General features: G+C 41.4%; 1 protein-coding gene across 1 annotated transcript; it reads left to right on the top strand.

Moving 5' to 3' along the window:
* Nucleotides 1-1,866: 1,866 nt before the first annotated feature.
* On the top strand, nucleotides 1,867-24,901 carry LOC104072101 (fibroblast growth factor receptor 2-like; the record flags this gene model as incomplete). Its single annotated transcript, XM_009585334.1, has 4 exons — nucleotides 1,867-2,032; nucleotides 19,422-19,612; nucleotides 22,415-22,559; nucleotides 24,705-24,901. Coding segments are annotated over exons 1-4 (699 nt in total), but the record flags the coding sequence as incomplete, so codon positions are not given.
* Nucleotides 24,902-25,945: the final 1,044 nt, after the last annotated feature.

Raw genomic sequence — 25,945 nt, 5'->3', positions numbered from 1 at the left:
TTAATTACTTACAGCTTGTTACCAATTTTTATTTTGTTTTAACTTCCGTGGAACCGTGATCTGTTCTTCCTGTTTTGCAGTCAAATAGGTTAAAAACACTTGCTCTGATTCTGAGAAGTGTGATGTAACTTGTAATGGCAAAAAGTTCAGGTCACTTTGACCAAGTCTCCCCCAAAATAGCTCATAAAGAAGTAAAATATTCAAAATATGTAGCTGTTGTATTTGTTACTTACCAGTGTTTTATGACGGTAATTCTTCCTGACTCAAACTTTGACTTTCAAGGTTGCTTAGCAGAATAACAACACAATAAAATAACCCTGATAAACTCTTTCTAGCTGTATAAGCTTATTTCTTAGCTCTTCATAGCATGAAAAAAAAAATCAATATATAGTTTTGATGTATACCATCAAGACGGGGGACTGGGGAGAGGAGCTGTAAGTTTGGGCTGGAGATTTTGGGGTCATGTCACACATTTCTGCGACATTTGATTAGCATCCATGCCCTTCAGCTGCTGCTGGAGTCTCATCTACATTTTCTTTGTTTTTCAAAGCCCGCTCGGCCAGTCATTAGCTGATATTATTAGCCCATAATTGGACAGTAATAGTAATAACTAGCTAATGAGCTAGTTATTAGCTGGGGGGAGTAGGAAAGCCAGGAGCCCCTTACAGAGAGGACTCTCTTCTTCCAAGCTTTGAACTGAAGGCATTTTTATCTCCAGCAAGTGTGAGAGCTAAGCTCTTGGCGCCGGGGACGCAGCCCTGCATACCTTTTCCTGCTGGATAAGGACCTACACAAGTCAGGCACGAAGCAGGATTTCAGACCTATAGCTGTAATGATCTTTTAAGAATGTATAGTTACTGGAAGTGTCACTGAATGGTCCATAAATTTTTCTGGTGTACTGCACTGAATTACTGCTTTCCATTTGGCTGATTAAAATGACTGTACCAGATTGTATTTTTATTCCATTTGCTAAAATATGTACTTTGCAGTTTAAAAGTTGTATATTACAGCTACATGATGTTAAGATCTTTGAGTGCTTTGTCAAAAATGTAATGCTAAAACAAGGGATTAGTGGATAGCCAGCAAAAGGTCACTTTGGGAGCCAACTTATGATGCAGGAAATATATATGTGTACTGGATGACTCTATATCCTTCCAGTATTGGGCTGGATCCTGTTTTCTGCTCCTTTTGAGTTCAAATGGGAACAGAATCAGCACCTTTCATACATTCTGTCTGAGAAGGATTGTATGAAATAAATGTATATCCTTATGCTCTGTTTCCGTGAAGATTTTCTTCAGGCATTTTTCATGACGCAGCATCTTCATTTCTTTCTTGTGGTACCCCAGAGATGTGGCCGCTTTATGTGTCTGTGGGAGGGATCCCAAACATTGCCCTTCTGTACTTTGTTTCTCCGAAATGCGGGCTGTGTAATTGAGCTATTAGAGAAAGACAGAGCCTTAGATGTTAGGGGATCATATCCATCCCATATTGCTGGTGGGTAGTTAATGTTATCAGATGATTGTTTGGAGATAGATGGGAAATATCTTGAGGGTGTGAATTTGCTTTAGAGTGGATTGAGAGGTAAAGCCTGGTAAGACAACTGGTGCTGATTAGTGCCATCCTCCTAAGCCTGGTAGGACTGAGTGTGCACCAACGTCTGCTGTGCTCAGATCAGGGACGAGGTAAATTCATAGCAGAATGTGTGAAACCTTTCACTACTGCAGCCGTGCTGTACCTGATCAGGAATAAATAAAGTATTTCAGTGTCCAGAACTGTCGAATGAGCACAGAAGAGGCTTTTAAACATGGTTTGCAAAAGATTAACTATTCAGAAAACAGTTCTTTTGGAGGGGGAGAGGGTGGAACTATGCTAGTGAAGTTCCCAACCTCTCTGGTTACAACTCGCCAGGTCCGCAACCAGCACTGGAGTCTCATCATGGAGAGCGTGGTCCCGTCCGACAAAGGAAATTATACGTGCATAGTGGAAAACCAGTACGGATCCATCAATCACACGTACCATCTCGACGTTGTTGGTAAGTAAAACTCTGTCACATGTAAGATGATGTTTTTAATTAATGAGTTTCTCTATTAAAACATTTAGAACTAAGCTGATACATTTTGCATTAATTTTGAAGATGATTTCACAGTAGTCTAAAGATAAGATTTCATTACATAACTAATTGCTACATAACTATATATTCATCTGTCTCACTCGTGTCTGTAGGACCAATCTACCCATGCCTTGGCGAAGGTGTAATATCCATATGTGCAAGTGAGTTCTTGTTGCTGTGATACACCTACAAGCTTACCATGATGAACAAATAATAAATACTGATGCAATCTTAATCATTAGTATTACAATTTAATTATTACTTGTACAACAGTACTAACACAAATTTTAATAACTGCAGTTATGAAAACTGTCAAGTGATCCTTTGGATTGTTATTGTAGCTGAAACGATTTTTTTTTTAATGAAAAGCTAGATATTGACTTTGGTGAAACAGACATCTGGAGCTTCAGGAAAGGTACTTTGCATTCACAGCAGTATAACAGAGATCTGACCTTAGCCCATTCCGTGGGCTATGGGGAGCCCCTGGAACATAGGCGAAAAAAATTGTGAAGAAATTTTTTACTTGAGGACGAATTCTAAAAAGCTGTCTGAATTATTAGTAGTAGCAAAGCTGTGACTCAGCAGGACTATGAAGCACATGCTTAGTAATATTAACTTAATAATACCAAAACCCTGTTGACTTTAATAAGGCTTACACGTATTTATTTAAGTGCTTAGCTAAATTAGGGCTTGAAATCTCAGGAACCAATTCCATTCACCCCTACTCTTGCTGATTAGCCTGGATGGGTGTGAGCAGTTTTATTGACTCTGGAGGCATTGTTGTCCAAAAGTAAGCAGTTTGGCTGTTACAATAGGACCTGCTGGTAGTACCTTTGGGGATCTGAGCTGCAGTATCTGAAGTATGTCTTGAATGGGCTTTGCTCTTTCCAGGCTTGTGAGTGTCACAAGCTCTGTGAATAAAACTTTTAATCAATCAGTATTGAAAGCAAAAATGAATTTGATTATTGTAAGCTGGTTTTGGCTGGTGACTGACAGCCCAACTTATCTTCTATGAAGAATCTTACCGTGAGTTTGTGTTTATATGACCAAAACAGTGACAAAATTTTCATTTCCCTATTTCTTGATTGGTTTTTGCTTCAATAAAAATGCATCTCTCGCATTGTTTTGGATGCTTTTTAAAAGTATTAAAAAGTATTTAGAAGTATTTTGTCTGGGACCACTTAAATCTGTGGAAACCCCCAAATCCAAAAGAAAACAAGTGTCAGCTTCTCGGGCATCTAGAAATTAAAACATTCCCCACGAAAATGCCAGTGAGAGCTAGCCTTCATGGAGCAGAGGAGGAAAAAGATAGCTTTGTGATGGGGATGCCATCTGACTGAAGCCCTACCACCAGCCCCGATACATTTAAGTCTTCAAAGCCAGTCTGTGAACCACCCAGCTCACCTGTATTTGGTTTTAGGTAGTCAACACTGAAAGCAGTGAAGATTTTTATAGCCCCGGCAATATTTTGTTATCCTCAGTAGAGTGAGGTATGGGTATTGTTGAGGTGAACCGAGCGACTGGCAAAGCCATTTTTGTTTGAACACTTGTTTAAACAAAGTTTATGGAGGGTGCAGCGGCAACGGCTGCCAGAGATGGTAGTAAATTGTGTTCTGCGTGCCTCTGTCCTCTGCTGAGCACCTTGCTGGAGGGCGCGGGCTGCTCGCTTGGGCTTGCCAGGGATGAGGCTCGATTTACAGAGGAGATTTTTTGGGGTTTGGGTCTTTTTTCCTTAATCCTTTAGGGAGCTTAGATAGGCTCAACTTTGGTTTTGCTTAAAACTGTTTTTCAGTAGGCTACATGAGAGGAAAAAGCCAGTTTTGCAATATTGGGAGTTTTCCTTGCTGAAACAAAACTGGTTAAAAATTCCCCTTCCCTTCTCTGTCCCCTGCTCCTTTTCCTCGTTACCACCCCAGTCCCAATCTGGCATGTTTCATGTTGACCGTAAACTTCTTCACCCATTTTTTCTAGCAAATGTATTCATAGATGATGCGGTCACTTGAGCAAATATTTGTCAGAAGCCCTCGCACCTCCTCTCCCCCTTTGAGCCTTTTGAATGTCTTACATTGAGGAATATTATGCAGAAGTTTATTTTTCCTGGCAGTAAATTATAGTGACCTGCATGAATGAATGGAATGGTAATAAGGATTATGTCATTTATTTAAATGTCTATTCCTTGCCTGTATAGAGGCAGAAAAGTAAATAATGAGTTTTTTCAAAAATGACTAGTGATTTGGGGTGCTGGATACCCAGCTGATGGCACCCAAAGGTGCCCTCATTTTCTCTGGGTGAATATTGAGCATTTTCTGATGCTTGGGCCCTGTGAGATAGGAAACCAGAAGTCCAAAAGTGACTTTTGCAAGTCACGACCTTTATTTTGGAGTTCTGCGTACTTAATCATTTTACTTCCGTTTTGAATTGAATTTGATGAGTTAAAGGGTGTAATTGTTAGTTTACTTTGAAAACATATGTATGGGAATGCGCAGCCTAAGATACCTCTGTTGAATTTACTGTGAGTCTTTCAAGAGATACTGCATTAGGACTTTAACCTAAAAGGGGGCTTGGTGTTAGAGAGCTCAGCCATTTCTGTGTTGCTGAAAGCTTGTAATAATTGTGAAGGTTGGGCATAAAATTGCTGAAGCAGTAAATTAAGACTGGCCAGAAGGGGAAACTCTGACAGTTTTTCTAGTTAAGAGAGTTCTACAGAAGTTAATTTTGTGCTTTTTTTTTTTTTTCCTGTTTTCATATGAATTTTCAGTTCCCACAGGGTTGTGGAGAGTTATGGTTGTTTATTTAGAGGCAATTGCGTATGTAGACCGCATCTTACAAACTTCAGGTCGTAATTTTAGATCAAGTTGTGTGTGGAAAACTGTCAGTTGAAAGCCTCTGAAATTGCTTTTCTTATATGGTTTAACTGGTTCCAGAGTTGATTAAGTGTAAGTAATAGCAAATGGTATTAAACATGGTAACATATTACACTAACATGAGCATCTGACTATATGGTGTAATGTAGAGAACCCTCTGATTATGTCACAGATTTGGGAGGTATCCCAGCAAAAATCGTGCCAAATAATGACACAATGCTAGTTAGGAATATCCAGTATTACTTGATGCCAATAACTTTCCAAACCTTGAACTCTTTTGACAATTAAAAGCCTGGAGCCAGCAGGGCTGAGTAGTTTTCAGTCAGAATGTAGGTGTGAAGTATTCTCGTTTTTACCTTGTAATTACTTGCAAGAACCCTCTTAAAATAGTCAACTCAGCTCAGATGGTCTCATTCAAATTTACAAACCTGGCAAAACCGTTGCACTGAATTTTTTACAATGGGAGTAGAAAATACTGAAGAAAAAAGCAGCAAGTCGTTGGCAGCCCCTCTGTATTGCGCAGGATACTTGTGCACATTGACAGCGTTAGTGGGGAATTGTCCAGTCGAGTTGGCCAGGATATTCTGTGTTGGACAAAGTTGTTCTTTAGATGTTCGGGATACCCCAATCGACTGCCTTTTCCTCTCTCCTCCTCCTCCATTTCAAAACAGGAGCTTAAGCAGGCTGTATGCAGGGCTTTGCTCAGGGATACAAATGTGTTAGATTGCAGTAGCGGTAAATGGTGGCGATACAAAACTCCGTTAGGATCCTGTGAAGGGGAGACGAGTCGATTTTAGCTTTTTCTTGGAGTACTACCCAGAGGCTTCAATTAATATCGGATACTTACCGTCCAAGGCAACGTGCCAGCGCACAGTAACTGCTTACGACCGAAATGCAGAGAGACCGGGAGAAGGAAATGTCACTGTCCATTTTATAGATGAAAACCCGAGCTGTGGAGCGATGCAATTTCTTGCCCTGGGTCACACAGGAAGCTGGTGGCAGAGCCAAAAAGTAAAGCTGGTACTTGAATCCTAATCCAGTACCTTAATTAAAAGAATGTTCTTTCCCTTGTACAGTTTAGCCCATCAGCTGGTTTTTTACATGCAGCTGAAGTGCCTTTCTATTCTTTTGTATTTAACGGTAGGTAGAAACTCACATTTTTATAGTAAGCTTACTAAATTCCGTTCTCATTAAACATATATAAAGTTATGTAGTCTTAAGGGAGAATGATTGCAAACGATGTGGTTTTCGCTTATAAGTTGTATTGTAGTGAATCCGGGTTGTAGGAAGCAACGTGGGAATGCAGCCACTGAGACTTGTATATAATTAGATCACTCTTGGATTGCAATTATCGCTAGAATACAATTTCAGCAGCGGCAGTTCTGTTTAAGCATGGAAGTAACTAATTGAATTTATATTTTAATGGCAAAAAAAAAGGTTAGTCTTTGAACACTCCTAGTGCAGGTAGCCATTTCTGTCCTATTTAATGTCATCAACCAGGGAAACAAAAGATGGTTTGGTTTCAGATGAAGTTTGGCACATTACCTCATTTACTGGGTTTTATAAGCAACTGCCATAGCACGACACATCTTCCAAGAATGTGTAAGAAGACCCTGCTGTTTACTATAAAAATGAACATCACTTGTTACAAATATTTTTTTTTCAAAAGAAGTCTTTTTGCAGCCAGTTTAGCTGTACTTGGACCAGTTTCTAATTTACCCAATAGCCATGCCTTTGGTTCTCGTTACTGAGGAGTGAACTCCAGAGGTGGCAGAGTACCACGCAGTTGTCCCTTAACAGTCATTTGTATTTTCATATGAAAACAGTGTGAGAATAACTTCTCATCCGGGAAGCATTTTAAATGACTCTCAGGTTAAAGCTTGTGCCCCAGAAATCTCATGTATGAGTGGTTTTACTGATGGGTGTGCAAAAAACCACTTTTATTTTGAACTCTTGGATGTTTAGAAGGCTTTAGGGTGAATTTTATTCTTGCTTTTTACAGCACGTTGTTAAAAAAAAAAAAATCTACTTTTTACTATTGATACTTCATTGTTTATATTTCCCTTAGTTAAGGCAGAAGAAAAAACTTTGCTTTTGTTTCTACTCAGTTTTATTTTTGGATTTTCATGTGCTCACAGAGTCTCTAGCTGCGAACATGGCACGGACACATATATTTTTTTTTTTTAAAGACATGTTTCCATTTTGTCATTCCCGAATTCATAAAAACATATGCATTGTTACTTGCTTTTTGCCAAGGCTTGTTTTGTCGAAATAAAGTTTCAGAATTAGTTTGACTTAACTATAGTACGTTCCTTAATTTCCAGAGAATTATTTTTAGGACTCAGGTTACATACGAAAAAGGAACTGACACCAACTAAATACATGCCTTGGACGTTGCATCACTAATGTCTGGCAGGAGTTAAGTGTAGGTATTACAACCAAGCCTAAACTTGCATTGCTGGCAGATGTGCTTGTCGTTGTTGACTGGCTCTTTACATGGACAAGCTTTGGCTTGACGTCTTCACCCGAGCGCTTGTGGCATGGGACATGATGAGACAGGGGCTGAAAGCATGAAGGAATCCACACTGATGCTTGCCCTCAGGTATTTGGTTAGGCCGAGAAGGAAGAAGATTTTTTTTTAATGTGCTGATAAGCCCGAGTGTGGACTTTACACCTGGCACTAAGCTTTTGGCAAGGTGTGTGCATCTGAGAAGAAATTACGCAGATTGTTTAGTGCTGGAGGCTGTGCGGTTCGCTCCTGAAAACAAAGGCTACAGTGTGATGGTTCAGCTAAGGGAAAATGAAAGCTTATGGGTTTTTTTTTCCCCCCCTTTCTTAATAAGGTAAAAATATTCCAACCCCCTAGTTTTATAGTGTTAAAGCTTCTGATTTCATTGGAGTAGTCTGGCTAAATTACATTTTATGGACAAATACTAGTGTCATTACTTCATCTGCTGGGTGAACAGTGAATTTGTCATGTTTGGAATGCTTCCTGCAGAGTCTGCTGGGGGAGAACTGGTCTCCCTGTCCCACTTTCTGTCTTATTACAGCCCCAAGGCAGGTATTTCTCTTTCTTTTGATGGATGATGAACAGGATATTGTTTCAGCTCTGTTATTATCATTTTTAATCATGCCTTCTAATTCGTGCAGTATCCTACTTGTGGAAATGCAAGTAGGAATTTGCAGAAGTTGTCTGAAGATGCTAACAAGACTGTTGCCTTGTTAAATGTGCAATTGGCACGTGTCGAAAGCCATGTCTGTGCCTAATCAGAGGGGCTTTTTGACCTGGTCCAGTCTTTTCTCAACAATTTTGTTATTGAAAAAATTGGCAGTGTAAATTGGTAAAGTTACGTCCTCTTAAAAAAAAAAAAGGGGGTGGGAAGCTTGAGTTATCACAAGTATAGAAAAATTGTAAATGAACTGTGGTACAGACTGGATGAACGGACCATATTAAAGGCAAACACAAGGTTGTTAATCATGACTGCCTTATTAATGCGGATTTTGCACCTGTATTTCTTCATGTTGTCCCTGCGCATGGGAGGAAACGCAGAGGTGGGACAACCCCATGGCTGCAATGGGATAGCTGCCCGTGGTGGGTGAGATGAATCCTAACTGAGACCACCACACTGGTGGTTTTGGGGATTAAACTAAGATTAAGAGAGAGGTAGCAGAGGTGGAAGTGGGTGGAGATGGCACTTGGTGGTAGACTGGAGTGGTGGGCAGTGGGGGTTGTGTATGACTGTATTTAGCTGAGGCTGGGGTTGGTGGCACTGGGAAGATAAGAGTAAAAGGGTGTGGGGGGTTCTTCCTAGAGGTTTATGATGCAGGAGAGAAAGAACCTTGAGGGATGGGTACTGGGGTGGGATAGGTAAGGGGGCGAGAGATCTGGCAGTACCAAAGTGTGGACAAATCAGTAAAACGTGAAATTCTGTGGCTATTAGAGAAAAGGTTGCACTTGCAGCCTTCATGTTGGTGTCCTCTCCTCCCACTGCTCTGCAAACCACTGTGTGACTTGAAATCCAGAGGTGGCTGTATTTTACAGGTTTTCAGGACTTTAAGTCATTAAGTCATCTTTGGATTACTACTGCACCCATGGTGCAGCTTCAATGGCAGTTGTTCCATTTAAACATAAAAATAAAGTGAAATCTAATTTAATTATAATTTAAAAGCACATTAAAAATCATAGTTTGTTAAGCACTTTTGAATATTGAACTGCTCTGTAAATATAAAATATTAAGACTATTTTTTCAGGTTGCTCTTTAAAAGGTTGCATGAATATGTTGAAATTTTTGACTGTTCATGAAAGAAAAACACTGATACTGTCAGAACTTGAGCTGAGTGAAGAACTCAATGTGATGATGTGTTAGTTGGAATAAGGTTAGTCTACCATTTTTACAAGATGCTTGTGAAAGTCTAAAATTATATATACTTTTAGGGATTTTTAATCACCGTCACAAATTAGGTGATCAAAATAGTTGCTTTTAAGTTGTATTCTGCCTTTACAAGTGAATATGCGTGTGTTGGTTAGAGTTTATATCTGCAGCATCATTTCTGCTATTAGGCTGGATTATATACATTACTGAGCAACAGAATTTCATTTCAGCAGTTGGTTTTAAATGTACGTTTCCTTTCATATCTGTGCTAACGCACTGTCTAGAGTGTTGGTGAAAACCTCCTATGTCTACATTTGAATGAATATTCCAACAAATGACTTTCCCCCTGCCCCCCCTTCAGTGAAATTTTCTCAGAAAGCACTTCTGTCACCTGGTGCTCAGCCAGAGCTTGGGGGACAGCATATAAATCTGCCGATGAATAGGTGCAGCGAGGAGTGGTGTGCAGAGGGGTAACGGAGAAAAACTTTCTTGCTTTGGAGCACTGAGTTTGCGTCTAAGCGTGGCCAGCCTAAGTGCTTGCTATGAAAGCTCTTGCATCTTCTTGCAAACTTTACCTGGATTTACCTGAATTACTTGAAATACAATGACAAATGTATATATAATCAGGGTCTTCCCAAGAGCAGTCGTCTTCAGCATCTGGTCCAATGTTTAGAACAGGTTATGGATTGCAGAAATGAGTGTGATCCTGATGGAGGGACATCTCCCCTCCTGACATGGGACCACACGATGGCAAACTTCATCACCGGGGAGGCAAGCCCGAAGGCTGAGTGAGGTCCAACGTAGACATGTCTTGAGGCTGAGCCAGGATGGTCCAGCCCAGAGCATTGAAACTCTGGGAGCGGGAGCTTCTCTCCTGCCCTGAGAGCCTGTGCACAGGTATGGTCGGTCAGCTGTGTCTAGCAGGGGAGGCAGAATACCACGGTCCTTCCGATAATTTCACCTGCGTTCCTCAATAGAGCAAGTGTGCTGCGTAAGAAAAGGGGGAGAAGTGTAGAAATATAAGAGGGCTTTTAAAGGTTTACATAATCTTTTTTCCATTTTACTTTAAAGGCAGAACTGTTTTCAGGAAAGGAAATTTGGAGGATGAAAAATACGCAGTCAGGTCACAATAACAACAGCAATAATAACTCCCACTGTGTGCTTTATAGCATTGCTGGGTGCACCGGTGAGTTAAACCCACTGCAGCTGGGAGAGGACATCATCCCTGTGGGAGAGATGCTTTTTGCCAGGCATACGGTAAACCTTTGGCAGAGCCTACTGGAGAGCCCAGTCCAGCGATGCTGGACCCCAGCATTGTCTCTGGTTATTATAAAGCAGCTGAGTGCTGGGAGCTGTGCACAGTACAAAGGATGATATCTCTGTGCGTAAAAATTAATGCAGTCTCTGGAAATGGCCAAAACAATAAAATTTACCACTTGTCTGTGAGAAATCACAAGTTGTTTTTCATATACTCTTGTAGCCTCTTTCTTTTAGGGCACACTTTAAAGAATTTCAATGAGATTTTCAGCTCCTCATTGTTCTGTTTCCCATGTTTTCTTCAAACCAAAATAAGGCCTCTCCCCTCTTTGTTCAGACATGTATGAAACTTTTGCTTATGCATGCACTGTGTGAGGAATACTGCAAGCGAGCTCCAGGATTAGCGTTGTACAACTCTTGCTGCTGTGACTTTTTGTGCTCCATGGGGCTGATGAAACCCACGCTGTGTCAGCCTCACAACAGGGCTTTGCTTTAAAGACTTTAAAGGTCTTAAAACCCGGTTAATAATTTCACGTTTTAAAACAAGAGCTTTCATGTTGCCTGCCTTAGCCCTGGGCTTGCTGGATGTTCCTGTCTCTCTTAGCCCTCTGATATACGTGTGATTTGAAAGGATCGCTTTTAACTAGTTCTGATTGTGATCCCCCGCCCCCCCTACTGTTTTCACTGACATCAACGGGCTTTGTATCAAGCCAAATAAGTCAGTCTTGCTTGCTTTCTTTTCCCCGGCTTGCTGCCATATGAGAAAGTGGTGTGCAGATGAACTTAAGCTGCAAAGGTGTTATGTGAAGATGAATTTTAGCTAAAATGCACATAGGACAGCAAGCTGAAGCTATGCTGTAGAGCTATCCAAAAAGACAGATGGGCTAACATCAGTGGGAGCTTTGCCTGCTGGAGAAACCGTGCCATTACTTCAAATTGGAGGTGAAGGTGGTGAAGCCAAGGACAAAGAGTTTGAATACATCTGATTAGTCTCTGTAAAAGATTTTAAGAAGGCATTGCCTTTTACTCAGCTGGCCTTGGTAAGTAGGAGGGCTTGGGTGGTGCAAGGAAGTTGGATGGGGTGGCAAAGGCTTTGCTGTGGGTAGGAGGCTGCCTGATCCTGGTGTCTGTGACAAAGTTTTAACCTTTAGAACTGAAATTCTGTAATAGTCAGTATTAAAATGTTTAATTTTTTGAGAAAGTATTCAGTAACAGCAGGGAGTATGTGGAGTCTGGTTCCCTGCTGTCTCACTTTATGCTAATTGCTGATACTGGTCCACAAACCAAAGCAGAGATGGACGATTGGGCCCAGTAGTTAGCAATGATGAAGTGTGTGACACAGCGGCAGAAAGAAATGCCTCAAGTTTATATAAATTTGAGGACAGAGGGATTTTAGAAAGTGGTTATGGAGATTAGTCCCTCACTCCCATCTGCACGAGCAGACCCCTGTGCTGCTGCGGGCCTCGCCGGGTTCCCTTGTGAGGGCCAGGAGCTCCAGCTGCAGCGACACCCCTTTGAGCTCTTGGCCACCGAGATGACTTCTTTGAGTAGCGTTGGGCCAATAGGAAATGCTATACATGGAGACTCCTGCTGTACAGGAACACTGAATAGTATGAGCATTTGTTGGCTAATGCCTACTGATAAAAGGTGCCAAAATTTGTAAGGCATGATTTCATCAGCACTGGTAATGCTGGTCTGATCCATAAGCTATTCTGCTAGTCTGCCTGAAAGGCTCCTGTTCTTTATCAAGTGTTCTTGCCAGGGATGGTCTTTCTCTCTCAGTGTTTAATGACAGTGATCTGTTATTTCTTGTAGCCCTAAAACATCTTCTGATTTTGCAGCGTTTGGGAAGAGAACATTGTCCCTAGCTTGCAATGAATGCCACCTTGGCGTGTATAAATTACCTAGGAAGTGATGATTTGAGGGGTGTGTATGTATGTCCATATAAATGGAACATGACAGTTCAGCAGCACTTCTGAATTGGCTATAAACAACATGCAGTGCTTCATATTACGCAGAAAGGAAACCAAACTGACATGCAGCTGGTAGAAGCTGCTCAGCTCCTGGCTCACGTATATATAGTGTATGACATTAATTAGTAGAGGCGTTTTGCCGACACCTGCTCAGTTGTTTCTGATCTTTTGAAAGAGCCGCCAGCACTCAACCTTACTCCTCCACGCCATGGAGCAAATAGTGGAGTTAGCAGTGTTTTCCTTCCAGCGTTTCATAGAGCACAGGCCCCCATAAGCAATTGCTTGTTGCTGGAGAAAGGAAGCGAAGGTTTGGCTTGGCCCGTGTATAGAAGGCTACCTTGAAGGAGGAAATTCCTGTGGGGACTCTGACATCTGTTTGGTTAGACCCCTCCTACACCACTCCACCGAGGGGTACGGAGAGCAAGTGTAGTTTCAAATCGGGTCCTTTGTATGAACTTGGATAATGCTGGATTTATAGAGAAATCTGAGTTGCAATTCCTCATGCCTTGCCTGCTCCTGGAATTCTCCTCAAAAGAGCTCTCTAATTCAGAGAGCAATAATTAATCCAGCCTCTGAGTGCTCGTGAACTGAGGCCAGATGTGCAGCTCGTGTAGGTGGGATCTTTCATGAGAGACAGTGATCCTTGTGTTTCTCCTTCCAAACTGCTTCCTTTGCTGTCAGCTAGAGCAGGATAGAAACTTGAAAGGTCTTCACTCACTGAAGGGTGAGAGATTGATAAGGATTTAACCTTTCTTTTAACGGTTGATATTTAGCCCTAACAGGTAGTAGTGATCAGAGACTGATATCCTGCGGTTGGCCCAGTAGCTTTAGTAAATGCCTTTACCCGGTGGTAGGTATCCACACCACCAAAAACCATCATCAGAGCCAGCAATAATAGTATGTATGTGTACAGTCTCAACAGGGATGCCAAAAATTGAGCATAGAGACAGGTAGAGAGAGTTGTTTCCCTCAAACTGTGGGTGAAATGGCCGTTAGTGCCACTTCTGAGAAGAAGCGATATTTCAGCTTTGAGGTGGCACGGGGTGCACTGGGCCCTGTGGGAAGCTGGAGCCATACCTGAGAGGTTTCACCTTCCTGTCAACGCCAGGCAGCGGTTAAGTCACCTGAGAAGTGACCATATAACTGCATTTTCTGTTGGAGCAGTTTTGGCAATCCCGTGGGTATTGTTTGGAAGAGGGCATGAGGGGGGGGCTCTGGGTGTCCCGGAGATGGGTGACACCCCTGGCTTCCCACTCCACAAGACTTGTCTGTGGGCTAGTTGATTGGTGTGAGGGATGTGTTGGGCAGATGCGTATCTGTCTGTAAAGTACCTGCCAAGGAAATCCCCAGACGTGACGCGTTGTTGGATAGGGGAGGACACATGAGTTAATTTGGGGACAGAGCCATGTAGCAACATGTTCTTCCATCAGCAGTGCTGCTCCCTGAGCTCGGTGGCCTTCAGGGACCTCCCGGTTCAGTGGAAATGGTGGGAGAGTGCTGTGTACTGAAACACGGGGGAGAAATATTTCAGTCCAAGTGTATGATGAAAAGGCCATGATTGATTTTTTTAAGGCTGAAGAGTCAGTCTTGCAAGTTTGGGACGCTAAGCCAAAGACAGGGCAAGAGCCTGTGATTACAGCCTGGCCTAAACCACTGTAGGATGCTTTTGAGACCCATAATTTACAGGCTAATTAGCATTTGCCAAAGCAACAGATGTTGCACGACCAGAAGGAAGATGGTTGGAAATGGGCAGTGTTTTCACCGAACAGGGTCCAGCCTGCTGCTGAGGACTTCCCACGCTCAGAGTCAGGCAAAATAAGCAACTAGAGCTGAACGTGCTGTGCTGACCAGGGCAAGTGAAGAGGGCATGGCAGGTCTGTGTTTTCAGTTAAGCAGAGGGACAGCTGGAACGGCTTCATTTTTCATTCAGCGATGACTGAGCACGCAGAACCGCTACCAGGGGCTATCGATCCAGAACAGTTACTGATGCTGCACCGAGAGGCATCATTTGAGGGAGCCCTCTGTAGCTTCACAGTGGCAGCCATCAAGGCCACTCCTTAGGAGTTGTAACATTTCAAAACTGCTATTAAAGACTCTGATAAATGTGTCTAATTAAAAATTGTGGAAAAGAATTAGGTAACTTTTTTCTTTTCTCCCACCCTCCCTCCCCTTCATTGAGCATCTCTCCATTGTCCCCAGAACTCATGTTTGGTCTTGCATTTGCTATTCAGCTTTTCTTTTCCTAAGCTGCACTTGAATCACACATTTGCAAGGAGAGGAAACAAGTACATTCAAAAGGAGAAAATAAGAGTAGTTTTCATTTTTTTTGAAATGAATCAAATGCCTTATCCAAAGCCCATTGAATTCCATGTGAGTTTTTCCCCTGACTTCAATGGGCTTTGGTTCTGGCTTTTAGCTCCCATGAAAGGTCCTGAACTGTCTGTGCTAGGGTGACAAGGAGGGCTTGGATAGACAATTACCAGAGCTCTTCTCAGCCCCTGGCACAGCCAGGTTGCTAAGGAGACTTGGCCGCGGGATGGGCCCCAGAGCTCACCCCTTCCGGGGTTATTGTCTCCTCTCCCTGCCAAGGCACTCCAGTAGCGGCAGAGCCACTCTTTCAGTCACAATTACGCTCTACTTCGGCCTCTGGCAACAGCAAATCCTGCCCTACATCTTCCCTCCGCCGGCGTGCTCGGCGAGCAGCCTCTCTTCCCACTGTTTTTCCATGCCTGCACCCCCCGCACTAGGACCGGAGCGGTGGGATCGCATCTTCTGGGCTATGTCGGCTGTGAAACTTGGTTTTTGGTCCCTATCACCCACCTCCATACCCCAGCGTCTTCACCTCATACGTTTGCATCGTGACTTTCCTGTCTCTCTCTGATTTGCCTCTGTGTTGGCTGCAGCTGGTCAGCAAAAAAAAATTGGAGGAGATAAAGCCAAGGATGGGAGAGAGATGAGGCCCTTTTGTAGGAATCACCTGTCCAGGGATTTAAACTTCTTAAAGAGCCAATTCTCAGGACTCCTTGTGAAGTGTCTGGGCTCCAGTAGTCATTTCCAGGATAGTTCTTCCAGTCACTTCTCCCTCCATCATCTGTGGCAGGGATGGGCTCCCACCCATCTCCAGGTGTCCTGCAGGGTTGGGAGCTTCGTGGGAAGCTCCTTCCGTTGTGCCAGTTTTTCAGAAACTTGGAATTTTCCAGCTTTGCTGGATTCTTTGCAGTTTTCTCTCTTGGAGGAAGGTATTCTGAAGTTTTAACTTTAACAGGTTAAATGACAGTTTCTTCTAAGCCATTGGGCAGGTCTCTTTGTCAGTCGTCTTTTCAGATCGCGAGTCTGTTTGTCTATAGATAAGCAAGCAGAATTGCTCAAGCCCCGGGTACTTTTATGGCGGTGTAAAATTTAGATGCTTGTAGCCTTGAATATGATATTCCTCACGTGAGCAATCATTTTCGCTCTGCCTTTTGTAGACAATTGACTCCTCAAATGGGGATGATGTTGGTTTTGTATCTAAACTGCAGGTTGGAGAAAGCAAGCTGGTGTCTGTTCGCTGAGTAACTAATATTTATGGTAATAAAATTAGTATCTACTACTTTTTTATGGTTCTTATGATGTAGTGTTTTGGTATGCTTGAAGACAGCTAATCTATGGGGTGATTTTCTCATTATAGCATATGCTGTTGACTTGTTTTTGAAACGTGTTGTGTTAGCTGTGAAACACTAAAATTTCAGTGATCAAATAGTAAAGATTTATTTCTTGAGGTTCTGATTCAATTTGATATTAATGAGCAAGGGGAATATTGAAATCAGTAGGGCTACAGAGCTATGAGATTGGTTACCAATTTGTTTTGTATGAAAATACTGTTTGTCTGAATTAAATAACTAGAGATGTATGTGGTCATTATAGTTTAGTGACGATCCTGATTATAATTATTAGCTTATGTAAGGCTAATGATAAAATTAGTTTCACCAGCCTCTAAGATTTTTTTTTAAAGGCAGCTTTGACTCTTTTGCTAGTCCTTAGTAAAAAAGAACACACCGTTTCCATCTAATATTACTGTAGCCAGTTGTTTGAGTGATGATATCTGCTTACAGATGTAAGGCTTGTAATTTAAATGTGAAATAGTGATGTAAGGTATGGTTTTGACAGTACCTATGCTTAAGCAGAGTCCTTAGGTGTGTGTGGTTTGCAGAGAAATAGGAAAGACAGGACAGCATCCTGAAATGACTATTTCCAAGAAATGATACTGTACAGAATTATACTTGGTCATTTGTAATTAGTGGAAGTTTCTCCATATTTAGTTATTTCCCCCAATACTGAGTGTATTTCTTGTGGTCCTTGGACTCCAGGATTGTCATGAAACCCTGCTGAATTTGCATCACGATGGTGATGTTCTTCTGCGCTATTTGCCTGTGTGGGCATAGGAATACTCCCTTCTGCTGAAGCGGGGGAGTTGACCAACGCTGTTTGTTGCTCCATATGTCGGAGGGCAACTAAAGTTTGTTTTTAACACATTACCCTTAGAGAAGAAATTTCACAAATGTCTTGCCTATACATATGCACGCACTTAATTTGATTTTTTTTCAAAGGAATTTGGGACCAAGAATGTAAGAACTTTGCTTTTACTTCTTTGCTTTACCTCCTCTTTTTTGGTAGAGGAAACGTTTGACAGTCATCAATAAAAGATTAAATCATTGATGGCTATCGGGATAAACTAAACACATTTCGTGTGTTGATGCTGGCATAGTAGGAACTTTTCCAAGATGTTTCAGGCCTCATTCTCTGGTTTGTTTAAGGGCAGAGAGTAAGGTCACAAAGGAAATCAAACCCTGATGTGGAGAAATGAAACATGAGGCCTACTGACTTCTAAAAAACATTTTAAATAACATTCTCTAAGGTTTCATTTTATACTGAAGGCAGCTGTAATAAGTTTTGGAAGATGGTGTAAGGTTTCTATTAAAGAGAGATTTTTGCTTGCTGTTTTTGTACCCAAATGAAGGAGCGAGGGAGATGGAATTAGAGCTTATTTAGTATAAGGTGAGAAACTAAAAGTTCTCTCCAGAACTGTAAAACAGTAATTCATATGTTCTACTGTAATTTACAAATTAAAAAATATTAAACTGTTCCTAGATCTTTGAAAATGACACACATAGCCATGGAATAATTTAATAACTGCAACACAAATGCACTTTTGCCACAAGTAAAATAAGACTGCTGCTTTGTAGTACGCTGCCAGCATAGCCTCAGTGAATAAATTCCCAGTAGATGTTTGCCGCATGCCAAATATATTGGACTGTATAAAAGATCCCATTGTTCCATGGGCATCATTATTTGCTATTACACTCGCGATGTTTGCTTGTGAAACAGTTTATTGGAAACTAGTATGTTTAAGAAGGAACGCTTGATTTGAAATTCAGTTGATTTGGCTCGTAATGTCAAAGCTTTTACAGTGTACAGCCTCTAAAAATAAATATTTAGGTCCGTTGTTTTTTACTTATCTTCGAAAGAATTCCTGGAGCAGGGGAGAATGGATGGCTGGAGCTGGGGGTGGGCAATGGGCTTTTCACTTCTAATTCGTACGTTGGAAGTATATGTAGGTCAGTATTAACTTTACATTCTTATAAAAAGAATCGGACAGAGTTAAGTTTGCATGAAGAAGGCGGTGAGTTCCCAGCTAGGCTGATGAAACTGCAGCTCTCTGAAGGTTTTCTGGGGAGGGAGGTATTGTCCATCGTGCTCACTGGATAATAAAAAAATTTGGTAACCAGGGTTGTCATTTTGAGGACTTTCTCTTGTGCGATGTGTGAATGTAAAAGTTTTTATGCTTTGCCCACTTGTCTTTTCCAGCAATAAAAGGCTGTCGGTGGCCCTGGAAGCTGGGGAGCTGGGCTCGTGCCCTGCCCACCACCCAGAAGATTTTAGCAGCTTTTAGATCAGGCTTAGTGAGGGTGGTGGAAAGCTGCTTCGCTGTCATAGCTGAGGGCGAGGCTCCCATCGGTGCTTTGCCCAAAGGCTGTGTATGTCGCATCCACAAAATCGGGCTGGGAACACTGGCTGTAGTGGCTCTTTAGATACCCAGGTGATACAGGGTGCACTCGCTATATTCAGTGATGTAAGCTTGACCAAGAACATCTGATAAATGCTTAAGCAAGTCCATAGATTAAAGGCTCTATTGGCTCATGTTAAATACACTGTAGTTTTCCAGAGAACTCTGTATTTCCCTGTGTCCTGCTCAGAATAAGAAAGAACTGGTATTTCTGCTGCTGTGTCTGGGTAAAGTAGGGAGCAGCTATCGTGGTAGTACTCATCACAGTGTTTTGAAAAGTCAAGCTGTCTGGTATGTGCACCCTGCATGAGGAGTTTCAGTGCTGAGGCTTCTGCTGCTAGTTTTGAGAAATTCCCTTTGGTTTATTTTAATACATTAATCGGTTTTTAAAATGAATCAATAATCTTTCTTCCTAATTTGTGGAGGTTTAGTCCAATTAGAATGTTTCAAAACTCAGAGGTACTTACTACAATAGCTCAAAAAAAAAAAAGAAAGATATTTTACTTAATTCTTGCTGAGTTGAACTATGAAAAATGCTTAAAGTTTTTAAGCAAGGTTTCTCCCCTCCCCCCAAATAGCTATTCTTTATATTACAAGTGTAGTGCTCAAGTCATCTCCTTTGAACTGTAGTTTTTGTTAAACGTTTTGGCTGCAGTGTTATTTCAGAGGAGTCAGCCAACAGGCTTACAGGGCTTTTTGGCTCGAGTTCACTTACAGTTTTCTTGGCAGCTCTGCTTATTTATGCATCTTTATTTCTCTTGCTCGCTCGCTCCTTCTCGCTCCCCCTCCCCACCCGAACAGAGCGATCACCGCACAGGCCCATCCTCCAAGCTGGCCTTCCAGCAAATGCCTCTGCAGTCGTCGGAGGTGACGTCGAGTTTGTCTGCAAAGTCTACAGCGATGCTCAACCTCATATTCAGTGGATAAAACATGTAGAGAAGAATGGCAGTAAATACGGACCAGATGGACTGCCGTATCTTCAGGTTTTAAAGGTGAGGCTTTACAGATGCTGGCGATGGTGATGACTTCTTTAAAGCATTGAATTTATTTGATGTAAATCCAAGAATTTTGAGATCTGAACTTCTTTTGAAAATGGAAGTGTTTATGTTACAAATGAAATAATGAGTTAGATAAACATTTGATTGTCTAAATGCTAATTGTGCAGCTCATAGACACTGTTTTGCTCTTTTTGACTTCCGTGAAGTCCTTTATCTCTGAATGTTTCAGGCATGACTTATTCAGAAAAAAATGAAAACCCTCTTAAAGAACATCATTGACATTTATGTATGGGTAGAACGCATCCAAAACATACCTGGGACAATCTGCTCCATTTCTTTCACGTTTCTTCAGCCTCTTTATTTCAAAGTAACATGACACCTGCCGCCAAAAGCTCGTTGGCAGAATTGGCTTTTCTGGATGCTGAGCCCGCAGAGATGTCCGTTTTTCACCGACATAGAATCATAGAATCATAGAATCATTAAGGTTGGAAAAGACCTCTAAGATCATCAAGTCCAACCGTCAACCCAACACCACCATGCCCACTAAACCATGTCCCTAAGCGCCTCATCTACAGGTCTTTTAAATACTTCCAGGGATGGTGACTCCACCACTTCCCTGGGCAGCCTGTTCCAAGGCCTTGATCACATATTGGTGGTGTTGTTCCTGCCGGCAGGCGTTTTGAGCAAGCCTGACCAAGGAAACTCCAGAGTTTTCCGAAATGGGTGGCATTGCCAAAACTCAGTGCGTTGGCAGGCAGGACAGCCAGCTCTATACCATCTTGTTTCACGCAGCCGGTGTACCAGCCCAGGTGCTTTTTCACCCCATGCTGCTGTTTTCTAACTCCTCGTGTGATGCTTTGGATTTTAAAAAAAACAAACAACAACAAAGAACCCAAAGAAACCCCAAATCCTCAATGTTTTGACGCTGATGCCTGTATGAAGTGGAAGGCGTATTCTTATGACGTGTTGGTGGTGGGACCATAGATTGGTGTCCGTTTTGGGCAGCAGTGACACTGTTCTCCTGTGTTATTGGTCTATTCTAGCATTCGGGGATAAATAGTTCCAATGCTGAAGTGCTGACACTGTACAATGTGACAGAGGCGGACGCTGGAGAATATATTTGTAAGGTCTCCAATTATATAGGGGAGGCCAACCAGTCTGCCTGGCTCTCTGTTCTGCCAAGTATACAAGGTAACAACGTTTTTTAAAGCAAGCTGGATGTAGAAGCTGGAAAAAATGGTGCTTTGGGAGACTGCAGGCAGCTTGTAGGATAACTCTTTGGCCTTGTGGTATATGTGTAATCCTCCTTCGGTGATGCAACTGGTATTACACCAGCAGCCATGGAAAAATTCCCACAATATTCTGTGTGTACCATAAATGCTGGTTTCTGACGCTGATCTTTATTCTCTCGTGTTTGGTGTCTTTGTGTCTGTGTGTTTACGTCCAGTTTTGTTATTAATTCTGCATACTTTGCAGTTCACATATAGGGTACTCGTTGAATAATGTAATTACCATCTAATTAGTGTATATTTATATATATACACATATGTGTGTATATATATATGAAATGTTCACATAAGTACCACTGAAGCGTAAGTCAGATCAGTTTAGTCACTTACAACTTCCCACGTCACCTGCGACTGTGCAGGGTGGGAGGGTTTTCCACTTGTTATTCACCCATTATTAACTGGGTAATAACCCATCAGTAACAAAAAAGACTGGCAACGATGTGGCTACAACTCATAACTAAATTTACTTTAAGATGGTCTGGTAAAAATATGTTTATTTCCTCATCATGTATTTCAAAGTAACATTTTTGAATGGAACAGAGACAAAAACCAGCAAACAATAATTTCTCTAAATCTCTGTCATAGAGACCTTGATACTGATGCCATGCTGTGCCCTTCTTGGGACAGCTGGAAAGTTTCAGGTCTAAGATTTACTCTGTATGAATTTGGATAATCACTGATACACTGATTGGTTTGGTGCTTAATGACTTGTCAAGCCAGAAATTTAGCAAGTTTGGAAGGAGATCAGAAAAAAACACTTCCAGAATTTTTTTTCAGCCTCTAAGATTTTAGAAAAAGATATTTTATTTCTGTCTCCTTGAAGGTCTTGAATCTTTGGGGTCCAGTTTTTCTCCACATCTCTGAGAGCCACAATTGATCTTTTTTGAACAAGAGCTGAGATACCTTCCACTGTGCTTCTAAGTAAACCACCAAATATTACCAGACTTCAGATTAAAATGATGTTTGGCAAGACTGCATAACGTACAACATTTAAGTGTAGTGCAATGGATGATGCAAGGACCATACACCGCTTAAGACAGCTACTAAGTTGTGTCTTTTGTAGCAGAATTTGCCTTTTTTTTTTTTTTAATCCTTTCAGAGTATATGTTTATAGTACATTCTTTCCTCTGAAACAGGTAACTACATGTGAAGGATCCTGCATTCTGTCCTACTTTGTTTTCTCTTTGTTTTTCTTTCAACTTTCTTTTATTAAAAAAGAAGAAGAAAAAAAAAGCTTTGTGGGTTAATTTTTCCATGTCATTTGATTGCATGCATGTTTAGGTGGTGAGTTTAGGTCTGGTGAAGGGTGTTGATTACTTTCTGAGGTGAGCTGGGACCTGTTGGTAAACGCCTTTTGGATGAGGGATTGTGGATGGGGAAGGAGCTTTGCATCTCTACACCTCTGCCTTTACAAAGTGCAAAGCCCTGTGGCTCCATCTCCCTATCCACAAGAATTCTCTCAATGTCTAGCTTTTTCTCTTGCTTCCCTCTTTTGTTTTTTTTCTAGGCTGCCGGTGTTAACACCACGGACAAAGAAATTGAGGTTCTCTATATACGGAATGTAACTTTTGAGGATGCTGGGGAGTATACATGCTTGGCGGGTAATTCTATTGGGATATCCTTTCACACTGCATGGTTGACAGTTCTGCCAGGTATACACTGCTCTCTTTCTGTGGTTTTTCCTCTTTTTTTTTCCCCTTGTTGATTGCTGCAGAATTAGCACGGCTTCTGTCTCAGAAAAGGACTTTTACAATGATTTTTTTTTTTTTAAACACAGTTGTCTCAAGCCAATGAATTGTTTTGTCAGGTATTTGCAGCTCCAAAAACACAACAACAACCAAAGGGGGGGTGGGGGTGGCTATTGCACTTAATTAAAATATTTTTACATCTGTTCAATGTTCATCAGAAATGCTAAAGAACTGCATTTCCTTAGCATTTCAGTGAGATAACTGAAAATCAGCACATTAATCATTGTAAACTTTTTCAAGAGGAGGAAATTCAAAGTTTCTTATGAAGCTTTCGGACTAATTTGGCCACAGTCATGTACTGGTTCATTAAAATACCTGAGCTATTTAGTGTGCTTAAATTCACTTTTACCTATCATCCAAATCTCTTATGCAAATTCTAATTTTAATGCCAATGGATTGTGTGCAGAAGCAGTGCTTTCCATATCTTGGGAATCGGCTCCGTGCATCTTTAAACATTGCATGCTCTAAGAAAACAAGTAGTCATTTGCTTTTACTGCAAAGCATGTCTTGCTGTTCTGGGGTTGATGATGTTTCTGTCCTTAAAAGAAACAAACATCAATGTGCTTTGTTGCCTGAGAATTGTTATCAGCTGTTAGAAGATGTAACCGTAGTTGGTTTTGACACTAGTCAAATTTTCTCATTTATAACTGTTGGCAGCTGCCTTAGGAGTTCCTTTGAAAAAACATGAACCACCTGAGGTTTGCTGGGTCATCTTGTGCTTACCATTTATTAATTGTTAATCCTAAGTAAAAAGGTACAAAACCTGCATGTGCATATTGCTGAGGATCATATTACGGGAGTGAAATGTTCCCACTTTCTGCAGATAATTTCTTACCCTTTATTAAAATATATCGAACAAGGCAACTTTATTACATCTCACTCTTATGTGGACACCGAGCCTGCGTGGTCTGTCACCAAGCAGGCAAAGCAGTACTTGTGTAGAGCTTGCTTCTGCTAGCAGTGTTTGCATTTTGCAAGTGCTTGAACAGCATTTTTTTTAACCGATTTTCTTGAATGAAATATTTTAAGCCTAGAATGAGGCACAAGAAAATTTCAGCTTGAATGTGCATTGCTTGTGGAGTGACCGCTGATAGCTGTGGAATGCTGTTTATCCGGGGGATGAATCCCAGATAAGGGATTAGGGACAGTGTTTGCACATATAACTGTCTTGAAGATAATTTCAAAATGGTTTCAATCAGAGTAACAGCTATGTAGAACCACTCCCTCTAAAATCTAATCTCATAGACTGGTAACCACTGATGAGGTTACTTGAAATATGCAGTCCTCACAAAAGAGGACTCATTAATTAAAGTATTGCTAGCAATTCAGCTTTCGCTTCCGTTATGCTTTTTAATCCGACACTGGGCTCTTCAAAGGACCTCAGGGGCATTAGGCACCCGGTGTGAACCACAGCGAGTTAAGCAGCTGGGTCTCAAAACACTCTTGAAATCCCTGAGTTTAGAAACATGATGAGGGACCGATTCATCCTGCCTTCCCTCTGTATTTTGAGATCCCAGTGAAAATTTTGGATAAGCAGGCAATGCAGACTCAAGCCCAAATGTCTTTTGCCAATTGAGACACTTTTCTTTTAGGTTAGCCAATTCAATATTTTATCTTTAGACGTGTCTTTATGTGGTTAAAAAAAATTACAGTGCTTTTGAAGTTTGACTTGAGCAACAAAATGAACCTGAGCCTAGTTTGAACACTTCATTTTTTTCCCCTAAAATTATGCTTGATTATCCAATATTTCAATATATATGTATTTACCTATCTAGGCAGACACATGTCTCTGGCTATATATGTATGCATACATGCACAAGCTCACACTCGATGGCAAATTGAGAAGTGAAAGCAGTGATCTAGAAAGAGGAATTACTCTCAGATTGCAAGATGGCCTAAACATTCACAGTATGCTGTATGTCACACAGCCACTGCGAGAATTGCTAATATTTTACCATTTCAAGTTGTTCCAAGCACTATACTGAACTATGCTTTACTGTGTGCTAACTCTGTGGCATGATTGTTCCCTCCTAAAAACTTCCAATCCAGCTCCTGAAAAAGAAAAAGAATATCCGACATCTCCAGACTACCTGGAAATAGCAATTTACTGCATAGGGGTCTTCTTAATTGCCTGCATGGTGCTGACAGTCATCCTGTGTCGCATGAAGAACACCACCAAGAAGCCCGATTTCAGCAGCCAGCCCGCTGTCCATAAGCTGACAAAGCGAATCCCTCTGCGCAGACAGGTAACAGAAAGTAGATAAAGAGTTAAAAAAACTTTTACCAAACAACTAAGCCAGCACATCCTTCTGATGAAAGCTTTGGAAAGGGGAATAAATAAGCATTATACCCAATTGCAGTAGGGGTGGGATTTAATCTGGCATCTAGGAGACTGGCATGGGAAGAAAGTATATCTTAACACAGCAATGTATGTCTCAAGGCAAGGAAATCAGGGCAGAGATGTTAGAGGAGAAATGTAAAAAATGGAATGTGTTCTGTATTAGCAGTCTATAGATGGAAAAAATGTATTTAAAGTATTTTGGGGCCTGATCCCACAGCTCATTGAAGTCAATGGAAAAATTTTTACTGACTTAATGGACTTTGGAACAGAACTCTATTTAATTGTGTATTTATAATGTTTCTAAGGTGACTATTATTGTAGTAACTAGGTACCAGATACAGAGAAGTATTTTTCAGGAAGAATTTTGAAGACTGAGGGGAGGGAATTTCATAGCCAAGCATCCAGAAACCACCCCAAAATAGAATAAAGACTGTAATAAAGTAAAAATAGGGGAGATACTATATCAGATCTCAGACAGTTTGATTAAGATGCTGATGCTTTTAAGTGGGGAACAAAAGCAAATGTCAGATTTAAAATGCACACAACAGCATCGCATGAAATAATTTTACAATTGCTTGTGGCTGGCAATGAGCGTTTCTGGAGAGGGCAATACTACGAGTAACTAAACCAGTTGAACGAGTAACAGGACTTCGGTTTCGTCACAGGCTATCACTTGCCAAAACAGCCTCCATTCCCACATACTATCCTCTCCTGAAAGACCTGTTTCTTTTGAAGCTGGAGTTTTAACATGTTTTGATTGTCTTGCAGTAGGTCTTCAGGATAGACTTCTGAACCCACCAAATCCACCCCCAGGTTTCAGCCCTGAGAGGTGGAGGGGTGTTGGCATCTGAGGCTGTGGTTCACCTCATTATTCAAAATCGGGTCAGGGGGTTTGGATCTGAGGGTTTAGTTCGGGTCCGGCTGCACCATGAATAGGTTGTGCAGAATT

Source organism: Fulmarus glacialis, unplaced genomic scaffold (assembly GCF_000690835.1).
Source record: "Fulmarus glacialis isolate BGI_N327 unplaced genomic scaffold, ASM69083v1 scaffold47689, whole genome shotgun sequence".
NCBI lineage: Eukaryota > Metazoa > Chordata > Aves > Procellariiformes > Procellariidae > Fulmarus > Fulmarus glacialis.
This window is presented reverse-complemented; position numbering and strand designations above follow the sequence as displayed.